The sequence below is a fragment of the Engraulis encrasicolus genome, chromosome 13 (assembly GCF_034702125.1).
Source record: "Engraulis encrasicolus isolate BLACKSEA-1 chromosome 13, IST_EnEncr_1.0, whole genome shotgun sequence".
Lineage (NCBI taxonomy): Eukaryota > Metazoa > Chordata > Actinopteri > Clupeiformes > Engraulidae > Engraulis > Engraulis encrasicolus.
This window is the reverse complement of record NC_085869.1, coordinates 16,563,127-16,585,543: the sequence shown is the minus strand read 5'-3', so window position 1 is coordinate 16,585,543 and position 22,417 is coordinate 16,563,127. Positions and strand designations below refer to the sequence as shown.

Below are 22,417 nucleotides of genomic sequence, written 5' to 3'. Positions count from 1 at the left end.
CACTGAACTTTGTCAAACTTTTTATTTGAACTGTTAAACTTTCGCTTATTGCCCACTAAGCCAAGGGCAGTCGCCTCTCCCTGTCTAATAACATAGAAGAGATATGACCGTGGCCTAAGTCAAAGGGCATCGTACAATAAAGCGAACTTGAACACAGTGGTGAAGGAGGACAGAGTGGACATAAATTTCTTTCCTCCTAATTCAATGGGACAGTGAACCCCCTGATTACAGTAGGGGGGGTAATAATATCTTCTCCTTAATCCCTCCCCAAGGAATAGATATTTCAGTCTTGTTAATGATAAGGATAATGATACTCTGTGTATTTATCTTAGATTATGTGGTCGTTATAAGATTAATAACCTGGGGCTGGGAGTCTGCGGTCGACTTTCAAAAGAGGCAAGTCCCAACAGGGGCTGCACAGGCGGAGGTGTCAGAAGGAAATCTGTTCTTCAAACATACCGTGGCACATTCCAGCCTCGGAGAGAGCGAGCAGTGCTCTGCAGTGTAGTGAGCTGGTGCTGGAATCTGATGAAAGTGCTTGGGCGTGTGTGTTCGTTTAGTCTGATAATGAGAGAGAGAGGGGCTCAGGGGCACAGTCATTTGGCAGTCGCTTCATTTCCTGCAAAAAGAAGTTTTTCTTTTTTTTTCCAAAAAGTTCACTTTTTTGTCTCTCTCTCTCTCCCTCCCGCACCCCTTTTTTGTCTTGCTGTATCCTAGCGCCAAAGGGTCTCCAGTAGACAAACACTTTGAGCAGGGACCGGTTGTGGTTGCTTTCCACACTGATTCGCACAATTAAAGCTCATTTCAGTTCAGAAGCCACGTCTCTGTGTACAGATCTGGGGCTGCAATTAACAGGCTCAGACCTGAGGCAGCCATTGAGTACACGACCCCTTTCTCTGGCGGAAACGCGCCCACATGCAACGTCCCAAAGACTTCACACATCAATTACACTAAGAAGCAAGTGGTCAAAAATAACCATCCGATACTACCACTATGGGCTTTTTTGTGTGCCTCAGAGCCTCACTTGTTCCAGTCCTTTTTTTTGCAAAGATATGTTTTTAGGTCTTTTTGACTTCATTTATGATAGGATAGTGAAGGTGGTGACAGGAAACGAGTGGGGAGAGAGAGACGGGGAAGGGCCGGCAAAGGACCCGGGCCGGGAATCGAACCCGGGTCACCCACATGGTAGACGAGTGCCCTATCGCCCCATCATTTTCTTTTATCTTACAGTTTTAATACGCCCACTCCATAATGAATATTTTACTCTGGAGGGAGTCAGAAGCCTACCTGTTCTTTGTTCTTTCTCTGGTGCCACAGCGGAGTGTGGAGTGATGGGTGCCTGCATGGTACACAATGCTCTTTGTGTTCAGCAGCTCGCTCGCTGTTTCCCCTTGAGAGACTGAGGAGGCTGATCTCATGCGGGTGTCCCAGGCTCCCATTATTTAAAGAGGGTTAAGGTAACAGTGGGTCCCCTATGATATTTAAATAAACAAGATCAGTTTTTCATGGTTGGCTTAACAGATAGTATTCTGGTTAATGCATGCGTTTCGCTCTTTTAACACAGTACCTGCATTCATGTTAACGCCAAAAATCTACTTCATGCTTTGAATGTTGGGAAATTCAGTAGGAGCCACTTGTTTTTTCCACTTCCATGGTGTTTCAAGCTAGATCTTACGACACTGTAAAACATTGGAAGCCAGTTAAATGTAAAAAGTAAGTAAGTTGACCCGCTGCCTTAAGTTTGTAAATGAACTCAACTCGAGGCTTAACTCAACTCGAGACTTAACTCAACACACAAGGCTTTCTCAAGTTGAGTCAACGTACAAACTTAAGGCAGCAGGCCAACTTGCTTTTTTAAGTTCAACTGGCTGCAATGTTTTACAGTTAAGGAGCAATCACAGTGCAGTCAAGAAAACATGGTAGAAAATCAGTGGCTCCGAATGTCTCAACCTTGGGATTGAAGCTCTGCTGTGAAAGCCAGTAACTCAGGTGAGGTGAGCCTGTTGTTTCTTGCGCCTCTGGTAATTATCTGTCAAAGAGACTCCATGAGAAAATTACTCAGAAACAATAATTACGGACGGTATGTCTCGGTTTCTCACATTCACTGCACAAGTGTGGCCTTTTGTTGTAGCACAAGTCGAAGTCACTTTGAAACATTTGCACACAGCATGAGGCACATAAATGCAAGACAAAAGAATGAAAAATGACCGTGTAGTTCTGATGACAAGACTAGATGATTTTGTTCAGTGTTTTTTTTACTTTGACTCTTACAAACTGTATGTACGCATACTGACTGTTCATCTATATAGCCTACTGAAACTCTTTCTATCCCATGACTTCCAACACAAGACCGTATGTTGAAATATTATTAATTCAATATTAAGAACACTTATGTTCTGTTATTACATATTGTTACAAATACTGTCTTTATAGTTAATATAAGCTAATGTCCCATGCTTGCTTGTACTGACATTCTTAATACACTAAACAAACTTCAGGCTGACCCTACTTCACCTTCCTCAAGCGGGCCTAGAAATCACTATCAGAATTTAAAGGGCAGAATTCAATTATTTGCATGAACGGAAGCTGGTTAGGTAAGTGACTTTGCATTCACATGGATGTCTAAAATCACGATAGAGCTTCATCATAATAGCTTTTATCTGAAGTGTCTGTACACTTTATCCGTACCTTGCATAGTCCAGGGCAGCGTAGATGCACAACACAAGTAAGTGTTATCGTGACGCAAGACTTTGTGTGTGTGTGGACACGAATTGTCCCATCCCATTATGGTTTTAACCGGTTTAAATGGGATTCATGTGTGGAGTGGAGGGACTTCAACAAAAGTTGCCTGTGTCTTCTCTCTCTTCTCTGTATGTGTGCACTCCAGTGAGTTGCGGGGCCCACCTCAGAGAGTAATTTTCTTTGTCTTGAAGGCTGAATCATCTCGTCATTAGAGGCTATTGTGCGGCTCACAGTCACCTGCCCCCTAAGCAGTGAGTCCACCGTTCAGCTCACATCAGATCAGTCTAACCCTCTTGTCTGTGGCTTTGAAGTTGCACCCAGTTACTATGTGGAGAAAGCTGAAAACGCTGCCATAATTTTTTTCAGCTGGCAGTCAAAGTATCCCCCCACCCCCCAGTTTTTCAGCAGCAGCTATGATTGATGCATGACCATGAATAAGTTCATGGTGCGATACACATGACGAGCGGGGAAAGGAAGGAAGGGATACGCACCCAGAGGAGAAGAGCTAGTGTGAAACTGCTTCTTTAATGCCAGAGCGACTCAAGTGTCAACCGGGCCGTTTGATCTCGGCAGAGTTCAGCAGGTTGACACAGCCGATTATCAGATGGTAGAGTTTTTGCCACCCATGGAGCAGCCGCGTCCCACCTTTGTTCCGAGACGTCTCCTCCTCGGCGCTTTTACATGTAGAGACTCTGCTTCAGGGTTAAACTTCTACACACAGAAAGCACAACCACATCCTCAGATTTGATCTTCAATGAAACACTTTACAGTATACACAGTATATACTCGTCAGGGAATATACACATGCGGACATGTGCACACACACATACACATACACATACACATACACATACACATACACATACACATACACATACACATACACATACACATACACATACACATACACACACACGCATACGCATACACATACACATACACATACACATACACACATACACATACACATGCACATGCACATACACACATACTCTCTCTCCTTCTCTCTCTCTCTCTCTCTCTCTCTCTCTCTCTCTCTCTCTCTCTCTCTCTCTCTCTCTCTCTCTCTCTCTCTCACACACACACACACACACACACACACACACACACACACACACACACACACACACACACACACACACACACACACACACACACACACACACACACACACACACACACGTGCACGTACAAATACACATCTGCACACATATACAAACAAACACGCACGCACTTATTTAATCCTGCTAATACATGGTTTTGTTTGTAGTTTACTCAGTTATGTTGAGGAGTGCACTATAAATAGCTGCCTCACAAACAGACATCACAGAAAAGTATACTGTCTTTAATAAGTCAATAACGACTTAACAACAGAGATAATAGTCATAACAAAAAAAATGAACATAGTGTGTTTTGTGTGGTTGATCTAATAAACATTACCCAAAATGGCGTAGTCTGGCATAGGCCCTTATGGTGTATGGGGCAGAGGCACAAGTACAAACACTTGGCTGTACAGTCTTGCGTTCATGGCAACAATATTTTTATATATTCTGTGTGTGTATGTGTGTGTGTGTGTGTGTGTGTGTGTGCGTGCGTGCGTGCGTGCGTGCGTGCGTGCGTGCGTGCGTGCGTGCGTGCGTGCGTGCGTGCGTGCGTGCGTGCGTGCGTGTGTGTCTGTATGTGTGTGTGTGTGTGTGTGTGTGTGTGTGTGCGCGTGTGTTTTATTTTGTTGTTGTTTTCTTTGTAGAAAAACCACTGCAATTTCATAATGCTTTCCACATTGCCTTTGTCTGCTGGTTGGTGTGGGAGATTTCATTTGTGTACCCTCAATAACCCTAAATGGAGCTAGCTTTAAACTGGCCTTATATGCACCAATTTTTCCTAGTCTTGTCCGCACCATTAACGACAAACGTATTATAGAAACGTCAGCTAAACTGATGAGATTAAAAAAAGAAGGCCTTGCTATGCTTAATTATCCAAGTCTAATCTCACACACATCCAAATACTTTTTTCGGATGCAGGTTCAAAAACGTGAAGTTCATAAGCCGGTAATGAACAGAACCGCACACCAGTGAACTCCCATTCACTCGAAACATCACACAGGACTAAAATGGAGTAAATGGGAGCTCACCAGTGTGCGGTTCTTTTCATTATTACCTATTGTTATACTTTAGGATGTCCCTGGTGCGTACCTCGGATACTTGTAAGTGTCTGGCTGTGTGGCCTTGCGCTCAGCAGTGTTAATGGAGGTGCAGCAGACCTGTTAATGACAAACGTATTATAGAAACGTCAGCTAAACTGGTGAGATTAAATAAAGAAGGCTTGGTTATATTTTAGGACGTCCCTGATGGGTACCTCTGCTCTGATACTAAGAAGTCTCTGGCTGTGTGGCCCTGTGCTGTGCTCAGCAGTGTTAATGGAGGTGCAGCAGACCTCACCTATCAGCTGTCAACCGTGTAAACACAGCAGCGAAACAAGGCAGCGTCTAGGGTCTCGGGCGGCGTGACTGCAGGGCGATCAGGCATAATTTATTGCTTTAGTTACAGCTTGTGCTCATTTGGTGCCAATGCATGCCAATGCACCCTAGGCCTCATAGCCTCCCCCCTTTTAGTTATGTGGATTGGTACACACACAAGGAGAGGAGAGGAGGGGAGAGGAGAGGAGGGGGGTGCCCGCCTTGGCCTGCCCCATCATGGCGCACCCCCCACCCCCGCTAGGGAGTTGTGGGTAATTATGCTCTTGTAAAACTCTAGGCTTACTTACGTCAAATAACTCGGTTACCACCAGCAACAAGTTGCTTTTCAGAACAACTCAACACTGAAATTATTGTTAGGATGGACAGACAGGCACACAAGACAACTGAGGGCTTATTGACTCACGTGGTGAAAACTAATTAAGTCATCATCGTCATTTGGATTTAGCTTGTCGTAAAGGGAAGAGTCCTTTAAAAAACAACATCTGCTGTAATAATTCTGCTCTGTTTATTCTGCACAGGAGATAGAAGGTAGAAAACAACAACAAAACAAAAAAAGAGAAATGTTTACACCTCCCCTAATAAATCTTTGAAAAAAAACAATCTCTGATCATACTTGACTCAAGAATGAGGATTTGGTTTTTCCATGTCCCTAACAACAACAAACACCAAAAAAAACACACACAAAAAAACACGAGAATCTAAGTCCATTTTCATCCAGCCATCTCTTTTCAATTAAGGTGATGACATTATTTATGCTGTAATGAAAGAAATATGAGCAGTGTGTTATTACAGCTCTGGGTGAGGGCCAATAAAAGTCTCCTGTAGGTAAGCCAGTGCTGTGCAGCAGCGAGGCGAGGGTGGAGTTAGGACTTGGACTCGCCGTGCACTCACACGCTCATTCACACACACACACACACACACACACACACACACACACACACACACACTCACTCACACACGCTCTCTCACGCACACACACACACACACACACACACACACACAAACACACACACACTCACTCACACACGCTCACTCACACGCTCACTCACACATTCACACATTCACTCACTCACTCTCACACACACACACACACACACACACACACACACACACACACACACACACACACACACACACACACACACACACACACACACACACACACACACACACACACACACACACACACACACACACACACACACACTTACTCACTACTGTCAGACTGTTGCTATAAACACTGTTAAATCTATTAACTCCTTCAGTTTTACAGCATTTGCATTTGGGGAGATATAGCAACTCTAGTATGCGGTAATATGGGCAAGATAAAGCATATCTTCATATGTTAAATGGATTGGATGAGCTACAACGTCTGATCAGATACTGAAAACTCTAGGAAGAAATTAATAATTTAACTAACGCATGTCATTTTAAGATATCGATTATGTCAAATATCTGTTATGTGGTGTCTGGAACAAAAGCATTGCACAATGGGCTCTACCGTGGTGCAAATGATAGGGCAATCGTTTGTTATGCAGCCGACACAGGTTTGATGCCTGGGTCCTTTGCCGACCCTTCCCTGTCTCTCTCTCTTCCCATTCACTTCCTGTCATTACATTCATATCCTGAAAAATGAAAGCAAATGAAAGCAAAAAGCCCCCCCAAAAAAGCATTTCACAATGGAATTGTACCTGGTATATAGTCTGTGAACATTTGAACACATCATTTGAAATAATAATAATAGAGAAAAAAAAACATCTGACGAGACAGAGAGGAACAGACACAACCCTTTTCCCCTTTTCTTGGCTGATACAGCACTTGTAGTTGCTGAGAGATGGAATGATATATAGCTTTTCTGGCGGAGGAAAAAAAGAAGAACTGGAGACACGTCTAACTCTGGATGCTAAATTGAGCAGACTGACTGTTGTAGACCTGGCTGAGAATACTTCTCTGACACTGAATGTGTACAGGGCTGGATTAAGATGACGTGGGGCCCCTAGGCTACAGGATTCTGTGGGACCCCCCAGAAGGCAAATTTGCATAGACAGTGTCATAGTTACGAGCTAGGAATTCTAACTGTGCTCAACAGAACAGATTCATTTTTCAATATTGCATCTTGTCATAATTCTGTATTTTTTCACTTGTGGCCAATCAGGGGCCCCCAGGCAGGTGGTGGGGGGCCCTAGGCTGTAGCCATATATAGCCTGTGCGTTAATCCGTCCCTGTACTGTACGTGTGAGCCACTGCTACTCACGGGCATGAGGTAGAGACAGGACATGTACACACATGACTAACTGCCAATCACAGCAAGGCCAAGCAATCAACCTTAATCATGCTCTCTCTCTCTCTCTCTCTCTCTCTCTCTCTCTCTCTCTCTCTCTCTCTCTCTCTCTCTCTCTCTCTCTCTGTCTCTCTCTCTCTCTCTCTCTCCACCCCACCCCCTCTCTCCCTCTCCGTCTCTCTCTCTGTAGGGGCAAGACAAGATGGTCCAGAAAGGAGGACAAACGGAGTCTTGTTGGCTGTCCATGTTGCTGGTGAGTGTGGGAGTACCCCTCTCTGCTTTCATACTGTAGCTCACTGATTCTCAAACTGTGGGTGGGCCTTGAACATATTACAAGTGGGCCTTTAAATAATGTTCTAAAAATCTAAAATAATATTTGTATGTGTGTGTGTCGCTTTTGACTATTTATATGAGTTGTATTGTTGATTGGGTCAGAGGTGGGCCCCGAACAGTTGGGAAAGTTTCAAGTGGGCTCCCAGTTGGGAGTACGTGTATGTTGGGAAGCCCTGCTGTAGCTACTAGCCACCCTCAGGTACAGGGGCACTGTACAGCTTTGGCTGGGCCCAGGACAAAGTCTTCTGAAAGGGCCCCCCAACCAATACATTCAATGTAATGAGGACCCAATTATGGGCCCCCAACCTCTTTGGGCCCGGGACAACTGGGCCCTTTGTCCTCCCTTGTCGGCTGCCCTGGGGTGAGCTTCTCAAAAGAGAAGTTGTTAGCCTGTTAGCAACTTCGGTAGTTGCCAATGGGAAAATGCATTGAAAACAACAAAGTAGCTAATGTAGTAAGCAACTTTGGTTTTGAGAAATTCACCCCTGCTCAGGTAAATCAGCAGTCTACCCAGGGCAAGACTGCTGGCGCTGCGTGGTGCGGGTAAATGAGGTCTTGGGGAAGGGGGTTGCCAAAGCCCCCCCACAACAAAGGCTCTCTGAACAGTGCAATAAGCGAGCTGCTTAATCTGTCTGCTCTTCTCCACTCTGCTCTCTGCTCTACTCCTCCTCCTCACCTTTAGTGGCGGGTTTTTTTTTTCTCACATGTGAACTGAACTTGCACAATCCTCATTGGCAGCGCTCCCAGGGAGTTAATTTTGCTTGGGCTGTCTTAATTATACCCTTTACAATGCCTCCTCCTTCCCTCCCCAAAGCAGAGGATTACAGGAGTTAAGGGGCATCATGAAGCCGCTGCTGCTGCTGCTCATCAGCTCAATTCAAATTAAAATGGCCTTTTATTTAGCCTATCGTAGCCAGAAAAGTCACCAGTCACCAGTCAATCTGCAGTCCCATGGCTGCTCCGTCAGTAAAATTGAACAGCACCACGCAAAGATGGCCTTGCTGGCTTTCTCTTTTTTTCTTTTTTTTCTTTCTTTCTTTCTTTCTTTCTTTCTTTCTTTCTTTCTTTCTTTCTTTCTTTCTTTCTTTCTTTCTTTCTTTCTTTCTTTCTTCACTTATTGTGAGTGTTGTATCTCTGTTGGTGTCCTGTGTCACCAATTCATTATTTATATTTGACAGACTGTATTTCAGAGACTCTAATGTTTACCCTGTAGTGATCCAAAAGATAATTTTTTGATTAAACTATCAGGATACAAAATTATTATGTTTATGGCGCAAGCTCACCAAGCTCAAGTTGAGATAAATTGAGTTTGTTATTTGTGTATTTGGCTATTGGACCATTTTCCTTCAAACACATACACTTTGTTGTCAACAACGTCATGCTTACAAATTGTAAATTATCATGAGGCCAAATGTAGTTGACTTTCTGTCCATGGCACGGATGAGTAGTGCAGTGTTCTGCATTTATCTGAAACTTGCGAGTAAACCACATCCTTAGGGTAGAGTCCCAAGAACATCCCAAGGGACCCTTATGTTTCCAAAAGGGCAAATGTTTTAGAATGGGTTTGTTTGTTTGAGAACTGTATGAAATTGTAGAAATTATACTCTCTACTCTAAATTGGCCATAATTAAGTCACAAGGATATAAATTCTTTTTACATTGGTATTTTTTTATTATAGTTTTTCTATTCCTATTTTACTTGAGAAGTTACAGATGATTATCGCGATCATCATTGAAGAGACTCCACAAGGACCTGAAGGGAAAAGCCGGAATTTCCTAAATTCCCTGTAATTTGTAACACACTCACACACACTCATGAGATTGGTATCCCTTATACTGCTGCCTTGAATATGTCTTGTGTGGTGCTTGTTGGGGGGTAGTGGGTGGGTGATCAGTGACTGGGCAAGTGAGTCTTGTCTGAGGCTGGGGTACGATGCTGTGTGTGTGTGTGTGTGTGTGTGTCTGTCTGTCTCTGTGTGTGTGTGTGTGTGTGTGTGTGTGTGTGTGTGTGTGTGTGTGTGTGCGTGCGTGCGTGCGTGCGTGCGTGCGTGCGTGCGTGCGTGCGTGCGTGCGTGCGTGCGTGCGTGCGTGTGTGTGTGTGCGTGCGTGCGTGCGTGCGTGCGTGTGTGTGTGTGTGATTTCCTGGCTGGCGCCCTGTGTGACTTTGTTGTCTGAGAGGTCTCCTCTCCTCTCCTCTCCCCTCCGCTCCCTCTCGCATGGCCACGGCCCCAGATCTCCTGTCCTATACTACTATTGCCTCCCACACAGGGGCTGGACTGGGACCACAAACTGGCCCAGGCACTTTTTTGCCATAGTTTAGCCCCTCATCCCCACCCTCATACAACAATTGTGATAGGGCTCAGTCCACTGAATATAAAAGATGAACCGATACGCTGCCCCATCTAAATTGTGGTCTGGTCTCTAAGGGAAAATTTGAAACAATCAACAAATGCCTCTTTTCCACTGGTAGGCCTACAGTTCGACACAGCTGGACTCGGCCGCCACGTTTTGCTTTACGATTGAGCTGTGTCATGCCTATTTGAAAATCAAAAAGTGGCGGCCAAGTTGCGCTGTGTCGAGCTATAGACCTACATGAAATCCAGCAGTGCCATAGAGGCAAAACAAAGACAAAAACAACAACATCGGCCCCTGAGGACTGTCGGCCCATCAGGAAAATGCCCTGTATGCCAGGTGACCAGTCCAGGCCCGCTCCCACAGCACAGGCTGCCCAGCTGCAGTAGGTTTAGCTCCCACAGCAGAGCACCCACACAGACTCCACACGAACCAGCAGCAGTCTTATCGTAAATCACCACCAAGCCCTGTAAGGCTGGCTCCTAATCCCGTGCCTGCCTGGATGTGCCTTGTTTTGTTTAGAGGAAACAGGGCTGCTTTAGCAGACCTTATATTAGAATTAAAGCTTGCTACCACTTTCTGATGATTGATGGACTTGATGGACCAGTAAACTATGTCTTTTAGGTACATGCCTTCTGTTGAGCTGTATTGTTAGAAAAGAGTGAATTCTATTAAAATGTGCTTTGAGAACAGAGGAACAGACAAACATTTGCACAAACATGTGCTAGTAGATACACTCTTTTCTTAAATATGCCCTCTTCTCTCACACCAATTCTTTCTCTTGAAAATGAAAAAAAAACCGAAGAAAAAAAGAGGCGAGGGTTTGTCTGTGTGTGGTGTCAGGTACTGTATACCACTATGTTGTTGTTAATCATGTTGCCATATCCGTCTCTAGGTGTGCACATTCCCCGTGCTCGGTGCGGAGTATGCCAACTGTGGGGAGAATGAGTTTTTCAACCAAACCAGCTGCCAGCCCTGTCCGCCCTGCCAGCCCGGCTACGAGCCCTACATGGTGAGCATGAACACTGGCCGCAAACACTCTCTGACCACATATGTCTTTTTTATATATATATTTTTTATGCCTTTTTATGACTTTATTATTTGAGAGGACAGTTGACTGAGAGAGGGACAGGAAATTAGCTGGTAGAGAGAGAGACAGGGAAGGGTCGGCAAAGGACGTGGGCCGGTGTAGCAGCCCAGTGCCCTACCGTTAGAGCCACGGTAGGGCCATCTAACCACATGTGTCTTTTCAATCAGTGCGACGATGGAAATAAATGCCAGGCCGAGCGAGCGGTTTTATATACTTCACTCAGGAGTTGCAGTGAGGCGTGACTCAGGAGTGCTAAACGGCATGACGTATGGTCATGTGTGAGAATGTGTGTGTATATGTGAAAGTGATTGAAAGTTATACAGTGAGAAGAAGTGAGCTGACTTCCACACTCATAGCATGCTTTCCCCCCTTGGACCACCCAGACTGTGATTACCTGTGTTAATAACACCTTTCAGAATGATGATGCGAAACCAGCACTTTCAAAAGTACTGCTCTAAATGTGTTGTAAGGGTATGTTTCCCATATCCAAGATATGTTGTATACAGGACATCTACTACTTCTACTTCAGTTTTTTTATTTTTCAGATGTGAAAGTGTAGGTAAAAGATAAACTTTTACATGTCTCAAAAACCTAAGATTTAATAGTTGGACATAATGAACGTCATACAGGTACATCTACTCCCTCTGCATCACAACTTTTAGGGTCAAGTCCAGGTGCCGATATTATTAAAGGTGCTGAATTGGTATGGGAGAGAGAAAAAGCTAGTACTGCAATACTGTTGTAATGTTTTCAAACCAGGAACAAGAGACAAAACACAAACTCAAACATCACTTGTAGGTTCTACAATAAATTATGGACGTAAAGTTTTCAGTAGCAATAAGTATTTCAACGTAAACCCTCTCCTCATAGGGCTATTGACTATTTTTTTTTTAAAACGACTTGAAAAAAACAATCTTTCGCCTGCTGTGACAACTCTAATTGCAATCTAGCCAACCTGTAATTGTTATAATCTGTCATCTCTCCTCATCTCCTTTCCTTTGAGCGTGCTTTGCTCTGATTCTGCCCTGCCTGATTCATCCACCGCACTGGTGTACACCACAGAGAATAACCATCAGATCGGATCTTGAAAAGCCAATCAACCGTATTCATCGCCCACGTCAAAAGGATTTGACTTCACTTTGAAAGAAAAAAGACAATTATAAACACACAACAGAGTAAGATCAAAGGCTTGAAAAGTGCACCAAAGTTGACAGCCAGAGGGCACCCACGCCGTGATGGCGAGGGCCGTGGGCATGCGGATGATTGATAGCGGCGTCTGAGTGATGCTCTAGCTGGGGTGCAGGGAGCTGTACGTCCATATGGGCCTTAGCCCATTTTAGCCTGGAGCGACATTCTGTATACGCTGCATTCAGGCTCTTGAGATTTGAGTTGTTTTTATTAACAATGTGGGTGTGTTAGGGCTGAATGAACAAATTATAATGCCAAATGAGGGTCCTGGCTTTTAAATGCAACTTATTTAATGTTTTCATGTGCTTCGGAGGCTGAGATATTTAGGTTTTAATAGACAGAGGGCACCTTTTCCCAAAAAGGGCTTAGGCTAAAATGGGTTAAGCAACAACCTTCCCTAATCTGGAGACTCGAACATGCTCAGGGAGCGCCATACACATTTCCTAGACGAACAGAGAACATATAATGACGGTTTATTTTCACCACCAACAAAGACAAAACACAGCTTGTAACGGAGCTGGATTTTTATCTTACAATAATATACTGTATACAGTATAAAGTATATACATCCGTACATTACTCCGTTTTTTTCAGGTTCTCAACGGCGAGCCCTTTAAGACTGTAACCGAATTACACGTTTGGGTTGTGCTGGTTGCTGTGTATATCAGAACATCTGATACATAAATGAAAGTCCAAATAAGACAGAAATCCCTGCCTGCCATATTGCATTTTTGCACAATTCAATAATGCTTGGGAGGCCGAGGCCGAGGCCGTGCCTCAGAGAGGATGGCCTTGTTTTAATAAAGTCAGATAAAAGCTCTGTCTCCTTCTGAATATGTTTTGCTGTCCTAACTTTGAGAGCTTGTTGTACACTGCAGGGCTCCCGCTCCCTCGATCCACCCGAGTATGAGGAAATTGATGTTGGGGGTTAAAGTCAAAGGGATCTTGAGGAGGAAAAAATGAAGACGAGTTATCTTAAACAGAGACATATGGAAACTTAGCTTTAATGCTTCTGCCCAAAAATCACTGCTGTGATCAATCATATATATTTTTATTTCAAACAATAAACATGAGGAAATGGTTTGAAGCCCTACTTGTTAAACCGGTTGAAACTACAAAACGCATCTAAACACCTTAACACTTACACCAAAAATAAAACGTCCATAATATTATCAATAGGGAAAACTACTTAATCTTCCATCATACATAGGAATGTCCTCATCCTGTCAGAATGCACTTAGCATAGACACATAGTTTCAACAAGTACACCTTTGTCGCAGCCCTCTCTGCTGCTAATTTCGTGCATTAGTAATGGTTAAAATAAAGGAAAACCACGTTTCTTTTTCTGGAGACCAATTTATTAACAACATAACGAGACTTGGGAGTAATTATTGTGGCATGAGTCAGCAGTCTGGCTTCAATCTGCAGAGCTGTCGTGCCTCTGGTGAGGGGGCTCTGAGGAATGGAGGCACCAGCATGGGGGGCGGGGAGGGAGGGGTGGCGGCTGGTGTGTGTGTGTGTGTGTGTGTGTGTGTGTGTGTGTGTGTGTGTGTGTGTGTGTGTGTGTGTGTGTGTGTGTGTGTGTGTGTGTGTGTGTGTGTGTGTGTGTGTGTGTGATGTGTCACTCCTTTTATTCATTATTCTCTAGTGCACAGGGTGCTTTACATTAGTGATGCCGCCTACCAGTGACACACAGGGTGATGTATGAATGTACAAGAACAAGAAAAACAATGGGAAGAGCATTGTTCCTCCTTGTATTTCCTCCGGCTTGTAACATAATTTACAAAGTTAACCAACATACATCTTGCTTTCATTTCATTTTCAAGTATTACCCATTTGTCAGCTAAGAAACATTTATGTTAAAAATAGAGTTTGTATTATTAAGTAATTAAATGCCTCTTTTCCACTGCTGGTTTTCTGGTAGGCCCACAGCTTGACAAAGCGCGTCTCGGCCGCCACTTTTTGCTTTTTGAAGGCATGACACAGGTCAATCGCAAAGCAAAAAGTGGAGGCCGAGTCGCGCTGTGTCGAGCTGTTGGCCTACCAGAAAACCAGCAGTGGAAAAGAGGCATATGATGCCCATTCACAATTGTTGCACTGCCATCAATTTTTACGCATTCATTATGACGTGGACATTTACACTTTTCATACAGTACATGAACAGGTGCATCTTCTCCATGTCCGCCATATTGAATCACCAGTCATAGACATTGCAGGGATACAAAGCTTACTATACTTTGGTCAGACAGGTAAAGTTTATTACTTTGTCAATATTCATCAAAAAATCTAATTTGTGACTAGGCAGCGTACATATTGAAAATAAACTGCTAAAATAGCCTACTGGACCTTTAACTGAAATAACCTCGTTCTCCTTTAGAACTGTGGTTATGGAATCAAGGACGAGGGCTACAACTGTGTTCCATGTCCGACGGGAAAGTTCTCGAAGGGCAAGTACGAGATCTGCCGGCGACACAAAGACTGTGACGCACTCTACCGAGCCACTGTACTGATAGCGGGCACCCCAGAGAGCGATGCGGAGTGTGGGACCTGTCTTCCAGGGTGAGTACGAGCCCACATCACACTGTATAAAGGGTCAATGACACATGAGCGGTTCTAGAGAGGGGCCAGGGGGGGCCAGGGGGGGCCAGGGTCCCTGTAGACTTCCTCCTGGCCCCTGTTGTGGCCCCTGTGCTGAACAGCCAATGACTGCGACATGATATACATTTTTGTATATTATATATCCATAACATTAAAAACGTATCTCTTTTGCTAGTTGAGGCTGAAGGTGCACAGCCAGCCCTACTGCTGCACCGTGGCTGAAGTGGCTACACGTCAGGGGTGCATTTCTTGAAAGCGTATAGTTGCTAACTATAGTAGCTACTTTGTTGGTTGCAATGCAATTTCCCATTGGGAACTACCCAAGTTGCTAACTGCTAGCAACTTGCTTTCCAGATATGCACCCCAGACATGCGACTTCTGTTGTGTAGTCCAAATAATTAAATATTTTCCACGCACTCAAATCAATAATCGCTTGACAAGTGAAGCCGACAAGCACACCATTGGTTATCATTAATTCTGAGGTACAGCATATGTGTGATCGAGGGGGGAATGTAAGGTGGATTGGAAAATAGCTTTGATCAGTCCATTGCAGCCCAGTCAAAACATTTGGCTTTCACAGCCCCATGAGCCGCCCGGAAGGGGTGGAGACTTAGGTACCCCATACTATATGGACCTGCAGATTCTAAAGAACACACAAAACAGAAAGAACACCTGGCACGGATTTCACGTTCTAAAGTTTAGACTGTGCCACCTGTGCACATTACTGGAAAACACCTCGCTGGCCAAGTCACAAAGACACCCTGCTATCCATTACATTACTACCCCAAACACCACCACCACTACCCTACCCCAAACACCACTACCCTACCCCAAACACCACCCCTACCCCAAACACCACCCCTACCCCAAACACCACCCCTACCCTACCCCAAACACCACCCCTACCCTACCCCAAACACCACCCCTACCCTACCCCAAACACCCCTACCCTACCCCAAACACCACCCCTACCCTACCCCAAACACCACCCCTACCCTACCCCAAACACCACTACCCTACCCTACCCCAAACACCACTACCCTACCCTACCCCAAACACCACTACCCTACCCCAAACACCACCCCTACCCCAAACACCACCCCTACCCTACCCCAAACACCACCCCTACCCCAAACACCACCCCTACCCCAAACACCACTACCCTACCCCAAACACCACCACTACCCTACCCCAAACACCACTACCCTACCCCAAACACCACCCCTATCCCAAACACCCCTACCCCAAACACCACCCCTACCCTACCCCAAACACCACTACCCTACCCCAAACACCACTACCCTACCCCAAACACCACCCCTACCCTACCCCAAACACCACCCCTACCCTACCCCAAACACCCCTACCCTACCCCAAACACCACCCCTACCCCAAACACCCCTACCCTACCCCAAACACCCCTACCCTACCCCAAACACCACCCCTACCCTACCCCAAACACCACCCCTACCCTACCCCAAACACCGCTACCCTACCCCAAACACCACTACCCTACCCCAAACACCACTACCCTACCCTACCCCAAACACCACTACCCTACCCCAAACACCACTACCCTACCCCAAACACCACCCCTACCCTACCCCAAACACCACCCCTACCCCAAACACCACTACCCTACCCCAAACACCACTACCCTACCCCAAACACCACCCCTACCCCAAACACCACCGCTACCTACCCCAAACACCACCCCTACCCTACCCGAAACACCACTACCCTACCCCAAACACCACTACCCTACCCTACCCCAAAGACCACCCCTACCCTACCCCAAACACCACCCCTACCCTACCCGAAACACCACTACCCCAAACACCACCCTACCCCAAACACCACTACCCTACCCTACCCCAAACACCACTACCCTACCCCAAACACCCCTACCCCAAACACCACCCCTACCCCAAACACCACCACTACCCTACCCCAAACACCACTACCCTACCCCAAACACCACTACCCTACCCCAAACATGACTACCCTACCCCAAACATCCCTACCCTACCCCAAACACCACCCTACCCCAAACACCCCTACCCCAAACACCACTACCCTACCCCAAACACCACCGCTACCCCAAACACCACCCCTACCCCAAACACCACCCCGACCCTACCCCAAACACCACCCCTACCCTACTTCAAACACCACTACTACCCTACCCCAAACACCCCTACCCCACCCCAAACACCACCACTACCATACCCCAAACACCACCCCTACCCCAAACACCACCCCTACCCCAAACACCACCCCTACCCCAAACACCACTACCCTACCCCAAACACCACTACCCTACCCCAAACACCACCACTACCCTACCCCAAACACCCCTACCCTACCCCAAACACCACTACCCTACCCCAAACACCACTACCCTACTCCAAACACCACCCCTACCCTACCCCAAACACCACCCCTACCCCAAACACCCCTACCCTACCCCAAACACCCCTACCCCAAACACCACTACCCTACCCCAAACACCACTACCCTACCCCAAACACCACTACCCTACCCTACCCCAAACACCCCTACCCTACCCCAAACACCACTACCCTACCCCAAACACCACTACCCCAAACACCACTACCCTACCCCAAACAACACCACTACCCTACCCCAAACACCACTACCCTACCCCAAACACCACTACCCTACCCCAAACACCACCCCTACCCCAAACACCACCCCTACCCCAAACACCACCGCTACCCCAAACACTACCCTACCCCAAGCACCACCCCAAACACCACTACCGCTATCCTAACCAAAATACTACTACCCTTACCCTAGCCAACACCACCCCTACCCCAAAGACCACTATACCTACCCAACACCACCCCTACCCTACCTCAAATACCACCCCTACCCTACCCCAAAGACCACTACCCCTACCCCAAGCACCACAACCACGGTCAGCACCACTCCCCAGCCACTTCAGAAAGTAGACATGGACCAAGACCCAGCATGTGAGGGCTCTGTAGCTGCACCCACTTAAAACAAACAGGGTCTGTTTCCAATTCCCTCTCATGTAAATATACAAAATACAGCTTTTTAAAAAGGGACATTATTGGGTGCATGCGTATATACCATTGCAGGGCCTTTCCTGTAAAAAGCTCAGTTCCGATTGAACCAAAAGTTGTTTTTGGAGTGTCAAAATGTTTGTCTGAACAGATCAATCAAGTCAGAATGATTTGGCGAACTAGAGTATAGTTATTTTCCCAGGACACATAATAGACTAAAACAATAGAGTTCAAAACACAGGATATTGAATAATTCCCTTTTCTCCATTTTAAAGGCCTGTCATGAAGTGACTTCAATAGAATGTGCGCAGCATGTGTAGTGATTCCTTTGGTGCCTCTGTCTACATACTGTACTTCATGCCGCTTTCTTCTACAATGCTGAACCATCCCAAAATGGGCCACTGCTTCAGACACGTTTTGGGGGGAGCAGTGGACCAGTAGAGAGAGACCAGAGGCGGTCTATCGTGCACTAGGAAAATCTTAAGAGAGACCTCAAGACAGTAGCCTGGAGCGTGAAGCCCTGTAGTGGTCTAACGCGCAACTCCTCAGGGAGTAGAGCTGAGTGGCTGTTGGTCAGTGTGGGAAATGGGCCGTTTGCATCACTTATGCCATTATATCCGTACTTATCCAGTTAAGCAAACTTAAACAGCTAACCAAGCGCTTTCGCTTTCTCTTTCTCTGTGTGTGTGTGTGTGTGTGTGTGTGTGTGTGTGTGTGTGTGTGTGTGTGTGTGTGTGTGTGTGTGTGTGTGTGTGTGTGTGTGTGTGTGTGTGTGTGTGTGTGTGTGTGTGTGTGCTAGCATGTATGAGAGGGAGAGAGAGAGAAAGAAAGGAGAGAGAGAGAGAGAGAGAGAGAGAGAGAGAGAGAGAGAGAGAGAGAGAGAGAGAGAGAGAGAGAGAGAGAGAGAGAGTGACTGTCTGTGACTGACATCTGCTTTTGTATGATGTAGTGGAAACTGAATCCCTGCAAATCATAACACTCCTCAGAGTGTTAACGTCAACCTTATGAGCCATCGCAAAAATTGTCCAAAATTAATGCTCGCTGTAACAAGTACCGCTTCTGTTTCCCCCCCAAGAAAGCCTTCTTATTGGAAGCTTTGAATTGAGCGGTGTCCCTTTGGGTTTTTCTAGACCATTTTTCAAACTTAAGTTTTTTAGGTTTAATCAGTCTGCTGTTATTGTGCGGGGCTTGAAAGGAAGTCCTAACAGGCCTAACATATTGGAAGCGGTGCAGGAACAAGTTGCTGGCGCGTGATTAATTGCCCTAGCTCTCCTCCTTACAGTATGCCTCTGAAGGCAGACGGATTTGATGCAATAAATTATTCCTTCCCATTTTTTTTACGAGATCGGTACTGAAGGCATTAACTTTTTGACCTCTTTTGGAGACTTCTTTTTCCTCTCTCTCTCTCTCTCTCTCTCTCTGTCTCTCTCTCTCTCTCTCACACACTCTCTCTCTCTCGCTCTCGCTCTCTCTCTCTCTCTCTCTCTCTCTCTCTCTCTCTCTCTCTCTCTCTCTCTCGCTCTCTCTCTCTCTCTCTCTCTCTGTCTCTCTCTCTCTCTCTCTGCAATAAAGAATGGAGTATATCCTGATTCACTCTGCTTTAGTGCTTCCTTGCATTCAAGGAACACCAGAGATCAATGAGCAGCTATAAATCCCTTCCTTCCTCTTTGATGGACTCAGGAGGCTAAGACGATTCGTTACGAGTGGGTCTCTGGCTCCTGTCATTGGTAATGAAAAATCACATTCACGTACAGTACCATTCTCTCTGCCGTTAAGCCTCACCATCGAGCAGAGTTGTAAGAAAGTAGCAGTACTCTTGCAAATGTAATAACGATACTGGTAATATGCTATTACAAAGTTGAAACCAAGTAATACCGTACCACTAGTGTTGTAATTACATTTGTTAGACTACTTCTACTTTATACAACTCTGCCATCAAGTGTTGGCACAGTACCCTTTCTGGCCTCAGAGATTGTGGTGCCTTGGATGATAAGGATTACTGCAATCATCGTTGAGTGACCCATCTGTAAACATTTGCTTTTTGCAGGTACTACATCTTGGAGAACAGACCACGGAACATCTATGGGATGGTGTGTCACTCCTGCACGAATGCCCCCAAGAACACCAAAGAGTGTAAGAACACATGCAGTCTACACTATACACACATCAAATGAATTCAAACGCTTGAAATCCTAGTATTCATGTGGTATGTCTTACATTTATCTTTCGAAAGGGGGGGCATCACCAATGCACATGTGCACTGTGCACAAGAGGAAACACATTTCCTATGACCAAATGTCTTCTAACAGCTCCACGTCACAGAAAACACTCTATCCCTCTAAAGCCGTGATAGACATCTGGACCGGACGCATCTAATTTTCACCTTTCTGCATAATGTCGCTCACCCTTGGTTCACCACTATTCATTCTTTCTTTTATCAGGAACATGTACATATAGTATCTCTCTATGCTTCTTTCTCTTCTGCTGGTGGAGAAATACTCAATTATGGTAAATGGTTCCATTTGCTTGGGTCTGGATGTAGCCTACGTACTATATGTGATGAGCAATCCCTCTCATCTGAGAGGCTGAGGCAGAGATGGGCTAGGCCACACACAGTCTGCCAGAGTCAGGCTTCCACCAGAAAACCACTAAAGCCAGAAGCACTCAATGTCTCAAATAATCACCAGAAAGAAGGTCTCATAATGGTACTAAAAAAGCTCATAAATGAAATGTGCAGAGAAGAGCGGGGCCTGGGGGTGTATGGATGGGCGCTTCAGCAGTGACGATCGCGGTTAATAAATACTCTCAGATTTATTTATGTTAGCTCAGCTCTGTTGTTTGGGATTTGACTGATTTTTCATAACATCATCTATTTGCTAATTGCACTGCATACCTGAAGAGTTCAGTCTATGGAACAAACTCACACACACTGTGCAGTGGTGACACAGACAGGCCAAAGCCCCTACAGCCTCTTTAAAGAACCACAATGTCCCAGTGTTTTAGAGTTGGCAACACTTTTTTTGCGAGAGCCCGCACACCTCGAAGACTTCTTTTGCAGCAGGTGCAGCTTTTCAGGGTACTTCAGTCATCAGCTTTCAAAAAGAAGAGAGCGAGTCTACGGTTCACCACTTTATTTTTTGGTGTTGACGTTTTGGCAACTAGGCCTTCATCAAAGTAACCTCAGAGTTACTCTGATTAAGGCCTCATTGCCAAAACGTCAGCACCAAAAAATAAAGTGGTGAACCATGGAGAAGCAGTGTCGGGCTCTTCTTTTTGAAAACTGATGACTTGAGTTGGCAACACTGACACGATCAAGTTGGTGACCATTAACATGTGCCACCTTTGTCCACCATGAATTTCACCTAAATCCATGCCCTCATCTTGCAGCATTATGTGCTTATAAAATATATATTTGTTGTCTCTGTAATGGTGGTCTCACTGGTGGTCAGTGTGGTAGAGTGGTCCGCACACTGGGCTTAAAACTGCAAAAATATACACATTATTTCATTAAACGAACAGAAATGTTTCGATCCACCACGTGAAGTAGCCTCTTAGTGCAGATGGGGTCGCTGGTGGGCCTATTCACTATTTGCTGAAAATACTCAACTACATCATAACAACATTGCTATGACATTACAGAGAGCCTTAAGTAACAGATTAAGACAAAGTCATTACAATTTTGGTGGAAGGGGTTTAATAACGTGAATATTTTTGCAGCTTAAGCCCAGTGTGCGGACCACTCTATCACACGTTTTACCACGTTTTCCACGGCACCTGGATTATTGTTTATATAGATGTGCGCACCCCAACCTCCAAACATCTCAACGGTGGTCAAACGGCAAAACCATTTTGCTCAACCCTGTGAATATGGACGTTTAAGATTGAGTTAAGATGTCATGTGTAGATAAATGATCACGGCTCTGTAACTATTTTGTACACTGTAGTGCCCCCTTTCCCCTTAACAAATTACTCATTTGCACTAAGGTCATCATGGCGATAGCCATTAATCAAACCCCAGCTGTCTATTGATGAATTGTTTTGTACAGTATTTGATTGATACCCGTGGCATAACCTTAATGACTCTGCCAATAAACCATAGACTTACTATGTATCTTTTGTGCAGACAGGAAGGTGATGAGGTCATCTGAGTAAACAGAGGAGGACATTTTTCGTCAACACATCAATAATAATCATTTTTTTGGTTGAGAAGATGATTGAGGTGACGACACCAGGCGGAGCTAGGATTTTAATTACAGACACTGAACAGGGGCCTAGAAAATACCAAGGTCACAAACTATGCAGAGCGAA

At 45.4% G+C, this 22,417-nt stretch overlaps 1 protein-coding gene across 1 annotated transcript in view; it reads left to right on the top strand.

Annotated features, from left to right (window-relative positions):
- edar (ectodysplasin A receptor) overlaps positions 1-22,417 on the top strand; it is a 63,674-nt gene that overhangs the window by 5,054 nt on the left and 36,203 nt on the right. The window contains exons 2-5 of the mRNA XM_063213276.1: positions 7,690-7,752; positions 11,079-11,195; positions 14,839-15,020; positions 20,157-20,242. Of these exons, the coding sequence (XP_063069346.1) occupies positions 7,702-7,752; positions 11,079-11,195; positions 14,839-15,020; positions 20,157-20,242 (436 nt within the window). The 5' untranslated portion in view covers positions 7,690-7,701. The remainder of the gene's footprint in view (positions 1-7,689; positions 7,753-11,078; positions 11,196-14,838; positions 15,021-20,156; positions 20,243-22,417) is intronic.